The sequence below is a fragment of the Mustela putorius genome, unplaced genomic scaffold (genome assembly GCF_011764305.1).
Source record: "Mustela putorius furo isolate JIRA1106 unplaced genomic scaffold, ASM1176430v1.1 tig00003858_pilon_pilon_pilon, whole genome shotgun sequence".
Taxonomy (NCBI): Eukaryota; Metazoa; Chordata; class Mammalia; order Carnivora; family Mustelidae; genus Mustela; species Mustela putorius.
The window spans coordinates 2,279,703-2,292,737 of NW_025422010.1; the positions used below are offsets into that span (position 1 = coordinate 2,279,703).

The following is a 13,035-nucleotide window of genomic DNA, read 5'->3' on the forward strand; positions in this document are numbered from 1 at the left end:
CAATGGGCCTCAAGGACAGTGCCTAGGCACAGGTCTCTCTTGTACTTGGCTGAGCCCTGCACAGTGCCCAGACAGGCAGGAGAACAGAGGAGAAGCAAGCTGAGCCAAAGCTCTAAGATGTGGACACCAGGGCAAAAGAAGTCTGGGCCACAATCAAAGGGAGGCCCAGAGGTACTCCCCAGCGCAATGAGGGGACCATACCATGGTCCTAGCATCCCCATGCTCTCTGGCACCATAGGAAGAGCCTGCAATGCCCCTCTCTGCTTCTTGGGAGAACAGGCAGCACACAGGCCCTAATAAGTTCCCAGTTCTTGCAAGAAACCATGGAAAAGGACCCAGGAGTAAGAGCCTGCAACATGAAAACTGCTTTCCATCAGTGTTCTGCATGGGGCAGAGCTGTGCCCCAGTGGGGAGAGGGAATTAGCTGGCTTCTCCCTAGGACCTGCCCCTGAAGGTGGGCTAGCACTGGGCATGGTCCCAGCATGAGGTAACCTGGGGTTGTACACTTAGCCTCTCCTTTTCAGTTTCAACAGAAATAACTCAGTCTGGGGTGCCTGGGTGGCTGAGCGGGTTAAGCCTCTGCCTTCAGCTCAGGTCATGATCTCAGGGTCCTTGGGATTGAGCCCTGCATCGGACTCTCTGCTCAGCAGGTAGCCTGCTTTCCTTTCTCTCTCTGCCTGACTTTTTGCCTACTTGTGATCTCTCTCTCACTCTCAAATAAATAAATAAAATCTTTTTTAAAAAGAAAAAAAGAAAGAACTCAGTCTAGCCACCAGAAGTCTCCAGATGAGTTCCAGAGGCTCAAAGAGCTCTGATTTACTCAGCAGCAACCCCCTGAATGCCACTCTCTATAAAGGAGCCATCAGGGTACATATGGGGGTAAGCTGTTGGGTGAAAGCATGCTACTCACTTCTCTGAAGCTTTGGGCGTATTCTTCTCCTCGCCCCTGGCAAAGGGTCCTTCTGCAGCCTCCTTCATGAAGTTGACCAGGACCTCCACACTGACCCCAGAGTCTGGCTTCCCCAGGAGCTTTAAGATGGAAGCATGGAGCCGGAAGTACACCTAGGAGAATGACACTCTGGTGTGAGCAGCCCTGCCAGTTGCTAAGGTTCATTCCACAGGCCAGTCAGCCACATTGGCAAAGAGCCCCTGACCAAGGAGACCAGACCACCACACATTGCCTTTCTTCATTCACTTTTAAACCAGCCAACCAAAAGTCATTCAAAGCAAGCTCTAACAATTAAAATGGACATGAACTCTCAGTGTTCCAGCTTAAATGTTTAGCCAGTAACACAGGCAAGCTGTGGTAAGACAATGAGAGTAACAAGCCTCAGCCCCGCTCACTGGGCACCTCCTCCTACCACAACACTTGCCACCCTCTGTGGGCCCCTCTCTGGGCACCCACAAAAAGGGAGCCTCCACACCTATCTCCCATTGCACTGCGGGCTCCGTGAAGGGAAGAACAGCGGACTTCTGTTCGTGTGCCCATGGCTGGGCCAGCCAGGTACTGCAGGCCTGGAGAAGCCTGCCCAGTGGGTGCAAGAGAGGTAGCGGGCATGCTGCACCAGTTGGGGCCTGGACTCTTCTTCATTTCTGTGAGTCCACACCATAATCCTCCACTTACAAATTTGTGAGCTCAGCTGCCCAAAGCCCCACCGCCTGCAAAGCTCAGGCCCAGGTTAAACTCGGGTTCAACCTGCCCTCTGCTGCTCCCAAGTGAAAACCGCATCACACACAGGCACCGCCACAGTGACTCAGCCTGGGCTCCTGCCTGTGGCACAGACTCCCACATATAGCACCAAGGATGTCACCAAGATTGGGAGCCCCTGTGGCTGCAGACCCTGATTAACCAGGCCCCCTACACCCAGAGGTGGTTCTCAAGAGATGCCGCCAAGGCCCCCCGGGTAAGATGCCAGCTGGTCCACCTGGGCAGCACTCTCAAGGGGGCATCCTGGACAGAGGGGTCCACCCCCAGAGCCCTGACATCTCTAGCCCACCTGCGGCCCCCAGAGCAATTAGCCCACCAAGTCCATCTGCAGCTGCAGAAAACCTCTGAGGCCCCTACCCACAAGCAGATGGCTCTGCCTGGAGGAGCACAGAGTGTTCAACTGGCTAAGATGAACCAAGCAGCAAGTTCACTATTCTGACTGAAGGTTCAACAGCAAAAGTGAATTTCCACCAGGGCAGGGTTAAAGTCTTAAGAGAAATGTCATTTTTAGAGCAGCTGAGTGCTCATTCTCCTGAGAGCTGGCATGGTGCTCTAGACCTCTGTGCCTCACCTGGAAGTGTCTGGGCCCCACAGGGATACCATTCTGCCTGCTCACTGGTTCCATCAGTCAGCAATGGAAGCCAAAAGTCAAAGAAACACCATGGAGGAAAAGAGAGTGGTCTCTTCCTGAGGGCTGGACTACCTCCCTGCACATGGGTTTGGTGCTACCAGAGGTGATGCACGGGGTGTCTGGGCTCAGCAGAGCCAGCCCCAACTGCCTTTCTCTTCTGCTGCTTACTGAGGGCAAATCACACCAGCTCTCTGGGCCTCAGGCTTCTCAGCCCCAAAGTGGGGAGTCCCTCCAGGGACAGGCCTGTGAGCCTGAGTGGAAAGCATGAAAGAGCTGTGATGGGAAGGATGTGGGACCCAGGGCCAAGAATGACAGCAACATGGAAGCTGTCGAAGTATGAAACTCATACTCAGTATGAAACCACATTTCTACATTTCCCCCATGAACCCTAATCATGTGGCCCCCAGACAGCTACTGCCGACCCCTCAGCATGAACGGTTTTTCAAAGGCATATTTATAAAAATGAGACTTTTTTGCTTGCTCATACAATTAGCAAATATTTAAAAGAGGGAAAACAGATATGCTCATAGGTCAGTATAACCTTTCAGGGCAACAAGATGCTGTGGATGCAATGTTAAATGACCCCTGACAAGCATGCCCAGCCAGGCCCTGTCTGCACCCTGGCAAGGAAGAAGTGGGAAAAAAGGCCAAACCCATGAAGAAGGGATTGGACAAATAAGTTGATGTCCAGCCAGACTAGAGGGCACATGGGCAGATAAGGAAGCCCACAATGCCTTGCACTACATCTTATCCAGTGAAAAATGCCAAATGACATGCAAAATGACAAGAAAATGTTACTATGTATCTGCACATTAAGTGGGGGAAAGTCTAGAACAAGTACATGCCCAAACTGTGAATAGGGATTACTAGGTTGGGGGGTTAAGATCACTGGGGACTTCAGTTTTTCATTTTGAACACTTCTGAATGTTGGATTTTTATATATTTTTAACTACAAATATGTGTTAATTTTATAATCAGAAAATAAAACCATCAAGGCAGATTCTGCCCCAAACTCCAAAAAGCTTGCTGGGCTCAGGGGACCGGCAGGGACTGGGCATGTGGCCTCAGAAAGGGGAAAGCTGACATGCTCAGGAAGCAGCAAGGCCTGGGCCAGGCCAAGCATATGTGAATCCTCATCCATGCACTCGCTTTCCTCCCTACAAAAGGTGCTGGCTGCAGCCTCCCGGCCTTCCTCCCAGCACTGCCCTGAGCATGGAGGAGAGCATGGTGTGAAGTGCTCAGAAATCATAAAAGCAAATCCAAGCAGTAAACAGCTGCTCTGCTCTTGAGGAGCAGTGCAAGACCCCAAATCTGGGGCCAAGAGAACAGGCTACTCTCCACCACCCCACCCCTCCCCCACCCACAGACCCAGCCTTGTCCCTGTCCTGCCAAGCTGGGTGCTCTGGGCACAGCCTGTGACCTCACTGGGAACAAGGGCACCAGGAGATGCTGTGCCACATCGTTGTCATCACCAAGTCAGGTTCTGGCAACCTGCACATGCTAAAGGGGGAAAGGCAGTTTTCTTCTGGGAAAGACAAACAGAACACTCACTCTCCCAGAAAGGATGGTAAGCACCCCTTAGAAGAGAGAGGAAAGGCTGCTTTAATTTCATTGCACACACAGCTGCTGAACACAGAGAAGTTTCCAACAGGTTGCACAGGAGTCACTGGGACCTCATGACCCAGCCCCAGGGAGACAGAGAGACTGGCCCGCCCAGGCCCAGCTTCCCCGCCCAAGGCCAGCACGGTGTCACCTCCAGGGCCTCCATGGCCAGCTCAGGGGGGTTGTGGTAGTGGATCTTCTTGGGGTAGCGGGCAGCCTCCTCGTGCAGGTAGTGGCCGGCCTGTCTGTAGTGCAGCAGGTAGACGGCAGGCGGCTGCTGCTGCTTCTCGGCGACCTTGCCCAGCATGTAGTGGATGAGCCACTCCTCCTCGTCACCATCGCCCTCACACCGAGCTGCCGACGAGAAACAGTGCCTGGCTGTCTCCAGCATGCTGTCGCGCCGGCCCTCCATCTGGAATGAGAGCACGAGACCAGGCTGCCTGAGGCCCAGGGCCCAAACTTGCCCAGGACTGTGCCTTATGCTGTGGGAAGCCCTATTGCCTTCTTTGCAAAGTTATAATCTTCTCAACAACCCTGACACACAGAAGTGCCATCACCATTTCATAGCTGGGGACACTGAGTGTGTGGAGAGGACATGGGACCTGTTCGTAGCACACCTCAAGTAAGGCACAGAGGTGGATGGACATGTCAACTCCAGTGTCCTTTCTTTTACCGTCCACCTGCAGTATCTGCACTACACAGTCCAGGAGTTTATGAAGGACCTCCTGATCCCTTCTGAAGGTCCCAACTGTGACCCTCACTATAGCTGCACTGAGGTCCTCTGCCTGGGAAGGGGAAAAAGCCTGAGGCCACGGCTGCCGGGAGAACCAGAGCCACCACCAATGTTCTGAGTCCTGCATTGCAGACGATGAGCACTTCATTCTCTCCCCAGCTCACTAGGGTGGGAAAGTGGAGCTGGAGAGGGTGTGTACCCAACACCTGATAACACAGCACTGGAGAGGATATGCACCCCTGAGGTCCCACAGGACTTCATACCGGTCCTCTGCACCCTTCCAGAGGGACCTGGGGTACTAACAGAACGGCAGATTCCTGAGCTCCACCTAAGACCCATGGCCTTGGAGCTGTGCCTCCAGCCACCTTCTCACACTCAAGGGTGGAAACAGTCAGGATAGAGATCAGCTTCTAAGATACTTTCCAACTCAGAGGATCACATTTCCCACTCCCTGTATAAGGGCTATGGGCCAGCACCTAGGTGCTATCCATGTGGAATGTCAGCCATCATTGGCTTGAATCCCTTCCTCCCAGAGCTCCTGGGCTAGGACGTAGAATGAAGACTGCCAGGGTGGGGCCAGAGGGGCAGCTGGTCCCAGAACCCCAGGTCTCTGGCCCCTCATCTCCATGGCCCTAGCTCAATAGCCGGGAAGCTGCAACCTTTTCTAGTCTCATCTCAGGGACCAAAGGACAGGAGAGGCTGTAGGCACTGAGCTCTGACAAGGGCGCTGCCAGAGCTCAGGGTGAGAGGGTGAGAGAAGTACCTGTGCCCCACTGTGCAGAGGAAGGCTGCCCCACAGATGTCTGTCCAGCGGACGCTGGGCCAGCACAAAGAACCCTCAGCACTCTGTCAAACCCTCCCTGGGAAAGAAAATTGCCACCTAGGAATCAAGACACCATCAGTGGGTGAGATACGATAGACAGAATCACATTGGAGAGCCAGGACACAGCACAAGCCAAGTCAGTCCATTGTACCCCTCCAAAATGGGATTCTATAGTAGATCTGGGTAAGTAAAAGGCAGCCACTTCACTGGAGTCCTGTTCTGACCGCTTGGTAGCCATGCAGCCTCAACCAAGTCAGTAGCCCTTTGCCCAGCCAGCTCTGCCAGTAAGGGTCCTAAAGCCACCTCCTGAGAAAGGAAGGGCAACTGTGAGGAGCCCCATCTGGTCTGGCACCACACAGATCCCCAACAAGAGGCCAAGCCCCTCCCTCCCCCACACAAAGCACATGCCACCAGAGTCCCTGCCCTCAGTAGGTGTGGCAGTCAGGACACTTCAGGCAGAAGAGGAGGGAGAGCACTAAGGGTCCACTATATCCCAGAACTCTGCCAGACACCCTCACACTACCCGTCCGCCCCTGAGTGAGATGCACTTCTGCTGCCGTGACACCTCATTCACCTCACGGCCAGAGTGCCTGGCCCTGGGCCGGCCCAGGAGAGGGGCTAAGGGGCTAAGGGCTATTGTCAGTTCTCACAATGCTGCCACACAGGAGGAACCATAAGCCCGCTCACAGCCAAAACCACAGCAGGGACATCAAGTTCCCTCCTTAGGCCACACAACTAGAAGGCTCTGGCTGCAAAACCTCTGCCCTTGCCTGAGAACTGACAACAGGGAAACCACCGGTTTTCCTGTAACATACCCCTTTGGCAAGTTTGCAGGCAGAAGCCAAAATGCATAGCTATCAACATGTGTCCTATAGCTCCTCTGATCAGACACAATAAGCTCAAACAGCTCTAGCAACCAATGGGCTGTGTCCCCATGACATACTTCAAAGTAGGAAACTGCCTTAACAGAGGTAGGAAAAAAACCAGGAGGCCACCAGGAGGTAGCCCTGCAAGGCAGTTTTCACCCTGGGGAACAATGCCAAACCTCCTTCCTTCCCTGCCTGCAGGGACACCAGCACACCCAGTGGATTTCCATCTCTCTCCTGCCACCCCTCAACACTCCAGGAAGATGGCCTAGGAGCCCAGTTTCAGGTCCTGAACTACCTGGGCCAAGAGCTTCCAAAGGATCAAAATAGAGTTCAACCACAGAGGCCAAGAGCTATGCAGGAGAAAGAATAGTCAAGGGGAAGAGGTGTGCAGGGAGTCAACCTGGGTCTCCTGTCTGTTGCCCACTCTCTGCCTTCCCTGCCCCTTCCTGGGAGAGGCAAAAGTTCCCTCCTCTTGGGAAGCTCTACAAAAACCCTCAAGTACCAATAGCAGAAAGGGCACTCTGATTTCTCATCATATTTACTTCCTGGAAAACCTCTATTCTGCTAAATCCTACTCGGCTTCACAGTTGGGGGTTAAATAAAGAATCCCAAGGTCTGTGCTCCACCCACCCCACTTGAGTCCCAGCAGAGGACAACAGTGTTCCTGGTGTGGGCAGGGAGTTAGCTCCAAGCCGGCTCAGCCCTGGGTGAGCCACGACAGTTCAAACAGCATGGAGCATGGGGCCTCCGCACAGGATGGTCACAGCGAAAGAAGGCTGCATGGCGTGAGCAGAGCACAACAACATGGTGCTGAGTAAATAAGAAGCTCAACGCCATACACAGCGCAACAGCATTTGGGCTAGAAGAAAAGAACAAGTAAATCACAGCATTCCTTCTAGGAGGACATGTATACATAAGAAATAGTGTTTGTTTAAGGTCTGGAAAGATACAAGTCTAACTGTAGGTTGCTCTGAAGCAGGAATGAAGGGACTAGAAGGCGGGGTGGGGAGGAGCCAAAAAGATTTTAGTTTTGTCTTTACTGTGGCAATTGTTTTAAAGAAGGTGTTCCCCGGGGCGCCTGGGTGGCTCAGTGCGTTAAGCCACTGCCTTCGGCTCGGGTCATGATCTCAGGGTCCTGGGATCGAGTCCCATATCGGGCTCTCTGCTCAGCAGGAAGCCTGCTTCCTCCTCTCTCTCTGCCTGCCTCTCTGCCTACTTGTGATCTCTGTCTGTCAAATAAATAAATAAAATCTTTAAAAAAAAAAAAAAAAAAAAAAAAAAAAAGAAGGTGTTCCTTGTGTAACTGAAGAGGGGTTTCTATAATGGAGGAGATGGTTAAAACAAGGGCCATGCTCCTCTCCTCTCGCCCATTTTTCTTCCAGGGTTTGGCCTTGGCACAGAACTCAACACCGGCCCTTGCCCCATGGCTACACTACCCTTCTCACCACCTTTGTCCTCTGCCACCGGTGCCAGGCTTGTCCCCAGGATACCATGTCTAACCCACCCAGGGAGCCCACTTCTGACTGTGAGTCCCTGATGGGACCTTTTAACATGCTCCCCACTCCCCCTGAAAGAGGTTCTGATGCCCAGTAACGTGTGGGTTCACGCACGCTGGGTGGAGAAAGAGGGAAAACCTTAGGGCTGGAGTGCCCTGAGTCCAGCCCCCTGAGACAACCCTCCGGGTGCACGGGCGGTGGCATGCAGAGCTCATGGGAAGATGAGGTCACTGGCATTTCTCAAACAACAGCCCGAGGTACAGCCCCAGGTTGTGTTTCCGGTTCGCCCTTGTGAAGCATGGGTGACATGCGGAGACTAAGAAATATGTGGAGAGAGAAAGGGATTTCAGCCTTTTTGAAGCTTTCTCAAAGTGCACTCCAATGTCAGGCGGGACCTCGTGTGGGAATTCCGAGGCCGCCATGGCTGTGGACACAGCAGCAATAGCAGTCACACCAGCACAGGAATGTTCAGGAATGTTCAGATTCTGTTGGTACTCTTCCAGCATAGCCCCCTAACACTTTCACTGACACTCATCCCCACCCAGCTTCCATTCTGTAGTATGTCTCTTGCTGATTTCTGCACCCAGTCTGATGGTATAATACAGATCTACAGCAAATTTAAATGGCAAATGTTGACAAAAAATGTGGGATTTCATGAAGTTGATGAAAGTAATGTAGACAAAGCCTTTATGAGCACCAGGGACATTTAACATGGTTGACAACCACCCAAAGGGAGGACAACTGTTCAAGGAAGAGACCATAATACACTCTTCTAAGGCACAAAGACATCAGAGAATCCTGTGAGAGGGAAGCAGCCCTCAAATATTACTGCCGAGGTAGCTGTCTAAATTTATGCTGCCGAGGTGAAGGGACATTATAGCATGCTATTGTAAAACTACTGGGAAATTAAGTTCCCTGCAAACCAACCAAACTCAGTCCTTCTTGGTTCCTTTGAAAAATTAACACAATCTTGCAATTATCACCAAAATCCTAGTAAGGTAAGATTTAGGAGTTATTTTCATTATTATTTAATTACTAAGATAAAGTCCCAACCACCTTTTGGCACTATTCACTAGGCTAACTGAGCCACACTGTGAGTGGATCAGCTTTGTGACCCTTTACTAGGAACTGCCCTCAAACAGCAGCCCCGCCCCCTCACGCTCCTGCTAGTGGGTAGGGATGCCACCCAGGTACAAAAGGGTCCCTCTGCAGAACCCCTCCTCACCTGCTGCACAAGCTCAGGGGGCAGCTCAGCTCTCCACTGCTTCAGCTGGCGTGAGGCAAAGGAGTGCAGGGCGTAGGACATGGTGCCATACTCGATCCACAGGGACAGGTTGGAGCTGTCAATTTCCAGGGCCCGCCGGAAGCAGTTCAGGACAGGTGTGGCATGCTTCCAGATGGGCCCATCACTCTTCAGCTCATTGGAGTTCAGCTTGTCTTGAATACGACTGGCCCGGGCCAGAGCCATGCCTGCCCAGGAATCAAACCTGTGGTCACAACAAAAGCGCCAGTAAATACACTGCTGCCCTTACAGCACTGAAGACACAATAGCCTGCAGGGTGGCGATCCCAGGTCTGTGGGAGCCTGTCTCCCAGGCCAGGGCCCAGAGCCCAGCTCCACCACCCAGCGACTCCATGTCTCTGAGCTATGAAATATGGCTAAGAAAACCCACAGCAATGGGGCACCTGGGTGGCTCAGTCCGATAAGCATCTGCCTTTGGCTTGGGTCAGATCCCAGAGTTCTGGGATGGCGCCCCACATGGGACTCCCTGCTTGGCCGGGAGTCTGCTTCTCCCTCTCCCTCTGCCCCTCCTCCTGCTCCTTCTCTCTCTCTCTCTCTAGTAAATAATAATAAAAATCTAAAAGAATAAAAGGAGAAAACCCACCTCAAGAGAGCAGGGCTGCTGGGACAGCACAAGACCTGAATCTTAGGTCATCTAGCATCTCACAGGCACTCAGTAAGTGTTCTAAGAGGATCCCCACCAATTTGAGCCCAAATTGTGCTCACATGCACGGTGGGCTCTTGGACTCTGCTCCCCTTTGCTTCCTTGCCTCTGATGGGAAGGAAAAGGGGTGCTTTATAAGGCACTGCTCCTCCAAGACAATAGGAAGGCTCCCATCCTGCTGCCTAATCCCTCACTGGTAGCTCCTGCCACCAACACACTCACTGACCAAAGCCATGGCACAGCCGAGACCCCGAAAACACAGCCATGCAGCTTCTGCATGGTTCTCCCTCTGGCACCTTGACCACATTCTGCCCTCTCCAGCTCAGTTCCCAGCAGCAAGATGGAGAGCGGGGGAACCACAGGATGGCTAAGACCCTAGTGCTCTGAGATCGCCTGAAAGAAAGTGGTAGGGAAAATGCAAAAGGTTCTCTGAGATGGAGACCAAGGCTAAGAGGATTTCTGGGCACTTGGGAGAATGGAATTTTCTGAGTGCAAGAGTATACAACAGAAAAGGCAGTAATCACATGACAGATGCTATCCTCCCTGAATAATAACAATTCTTGACCCACTGCTACACAAACTTTAAAACTGGCCAACTGCCTTCCTGGACTATTTGACAGTACCAAGGTGTGGTAGGGACACAGCAAACTTATGAAGCTCACACATGCTTCTACCATACTCCAGGCACCTGGAGATGAGAAAGTGCAATCAAAGGAGCAGTAAAGAGCCCTAAAGGCTTAGATGGTATCAGGAGATAGCAAAAATGAAGGCTTTGGCCCCTGTGTGGAGGTTCCAAGTGTACCCTTTCCTCCTCAGGACCTGGGGGTCCAGGGCTCTGTTCAGATCACCTCCAGGAGGTAGCACAGGAGGAGGTATCAAGCTCCCCTCAGACGGTGGGAACCCCATCAGGGACTTTCTACCAGGGCCAGCTCCTTTCACACTGAGGATTTTCCCCTCTTAACTCCTCCCAGAGTGCCTTCGCAAGCCCCTTTGCCCTTGCCTTGAGGGAAAGACCACACTACAGTGTATGGCCAAATGCCTGCATGAGTACCAAAATGGAAACTACTACCTGCAGTCACAAATGTAAGTAACCAAGAATACAGACACATCATCACAAAACCTCAAAATGTTCCTCTATGTGTTAACAAAAGCAAAGTCCTGATGTGGGTTCTTGATTCTAGCAGAGCAGCACACAATCCACACTCGGGAAATGCTGACCCACAGGGACAATGGGGGCAGGCCCAAGGGCCAGTGATGCCATGCACTCAGGAGGAGGAAGTGTCCAGAACCTGCGTGCTGGGCTTTTACTCATGTGGGGCAGGTTTGTTCCTAGCACTAGGCCCAGAGTTGTTTCTTTGGCAGAGGGATGAGCTGCCTTGGGGCCTAATCCTTTCTCGCCCCCTCAAATGCCACTCTCTGAAACACCTGGCCAAGGTGCCCCAATCCCAGCTGAGCCAGAGCAGATGAAATAGTGAAATGAAGACCGGTCAAGAAAAGCTGTTGCTAGCATCCTCGAAGACTCTGTTTTCCCCATAAGAACCACCAACATACACTGGCCAGAACACTCCACCATCCACCCAACTGTCATGGGCTTCACCTATACCTAGAGGGTTCAGAAGATTTAAAGAAAAAACCAGTATCTGATCTTCCATCCTAACTAGCACAGAAGAAGAGACTGAGCCCAAGTTTTCCCTGACATCTGCTTGTTAGGGAGGGAATGAAGGGGGTCCAGGACTGGGCCACCAAGCTCCTCCTGGCCCTGGGGCCAATCCTCACATCCCACCTCCCTGGGAGGGCTCTTCGCAGGCTGAGCCTGGCAGGTTGATACCGTCCGAAGAAGTGTATGTACAGGTTTGAAGGAGGCCCAGTTGAGCTAACACGAGCCTCATCTTATAGCCCAAGTGGCTACTGGGTGAGAGGTCCCACACCAGGCTCCTACCTCCCCACGGACAGGTGGGTTTTATCACCCTTACCTTTTAGACATGGAGAGAGCAGCACAAAGGAGGTGACTGCTCACTATCTAGAGCTGTGAGCACTCAGCCAGCCTGAGCATGGCTCTGCTCCATCACACTGGCCCACAGTGACCCCAGAGAGGACATCCAGGGCCACTGGCACATGGCTCCCTGCCTGGAGGAAAGCAGAGGCTGAGCAACAGGGGGCTCTGGGAGAACCTTTCCCACAGGCTACAGAAGTTGTGTCAACTGGTTTCTCCATTCAGATCCCAATCCCTTCCCTAGGCTAGGTGGATCCTGACAAGGGGGAGCTCTCCAGTTTCACCTGAGGGTGGGCAGCCACTGTGGCCTGGCCCCTGAGTACTTACCTATAGATACTACTCTGGACCCTTCAGACACAAATCTTACCTTGACCCAAGGCTAACCTCCTAGGTGTAGTAGCCATGAGGAAATGTTCCCTCTCAATCAAATGAACCAGACTTTATGAGTAGGGCCCTTATCCTAAAATAAGGAAACAACCATAACTAAAGACATGTAGAACACATCAGCCCACTTTCCAGGGCTGGCAGCCAGGAAAAGAAGCAGCATACAACCAACAGGATGGAAGCAGGGGGCACTCCCTTCCCCTGCTGGCCTGCATCCAAACAGACTCATACCTTCTCTGATCCCAACGCTCATCCCAGGTATCTTCTAGAAAGAAGCCTACTTCATTGCTCTTCTTTTTATGAAGAACTTGCCTTTCCCCAAAACTGCAGAGTGCTAAACACACTTTCTCATTTGTTTTTCCCTGGTCTCTTTGCTAGAGCAGGGAAACCCCAAACTGGCCCAGTGAGGAGCTTGCTGGGCTGGAGTCACCCCAGCCCTCCCTGCCTGGCCCAATGCCCAGGTCACTGACCGGTTGGGGCAGATGCAGATGTCATGCATGTAGAACTTGATGGCCTTGGACTGCTCCTTGTTTTTAAAATGGTAATCAGCCAGGAGGTAGTAGAGTTCATTCACCACTGGAGGGGAGGGGTCAGCTCCTTCTGGGAGGCAGGGTACCTAGCAGGGGAAGGACCAAGGATAAGGGAGAGGGATTCAGGGTCTCAGCTGTGACCAGTCATGCTGCTGGTCCATTGGACCAATTGGACCATTGGTCCAATGGACCAGGACCATTCACATTAGCACAGGATAGACTCTAGGCTTCTCATGGCCCTGACCTCTGGTACAGAACAAGGAAAGAAGCCAAGGTGCATAAGCAGCAGTGCTGGAGGAAAAAAATGACAGGACACAGTCC

General features: G+C 52.4%; 1 protein-coding gene across 7 annotated transcripts in view; it reads right to left on the minus strand.

Moving 5' to 3' along the window:
• CABIN1 (calcineurin binding protein 1) overlaps positions 1–13,035 on the minus strand; it is a 147,660-nt gene that overhangs the window by 79,657 nt on the left and 54,968 nt on the right. For all 7 annotated transcript variants that reach the window (XM_013051282.2, XM_013051280.2, XM_045065244.1 and 4 more), the window contains 4 exons: positions 12,655–12,800; positions 9,088–9,349; positions 4,093–4,353; positions 911–1,062 (listed from right to left, as the gene is read on the minus strand). In XM_013051282.2, the coding sequence (XP_012906736.2) occupies positions 911–1,062; positions 4,093–4,353; positions 9,088–9,349; positions 12,655–12,800 (821 nt within the window). The remainder of the gene's footprint in view (positions 1–910; positions 1,063–4,092; positions 4,354–9,087; positions 9,350–12,654; positions 12,801–13,035) is intronic.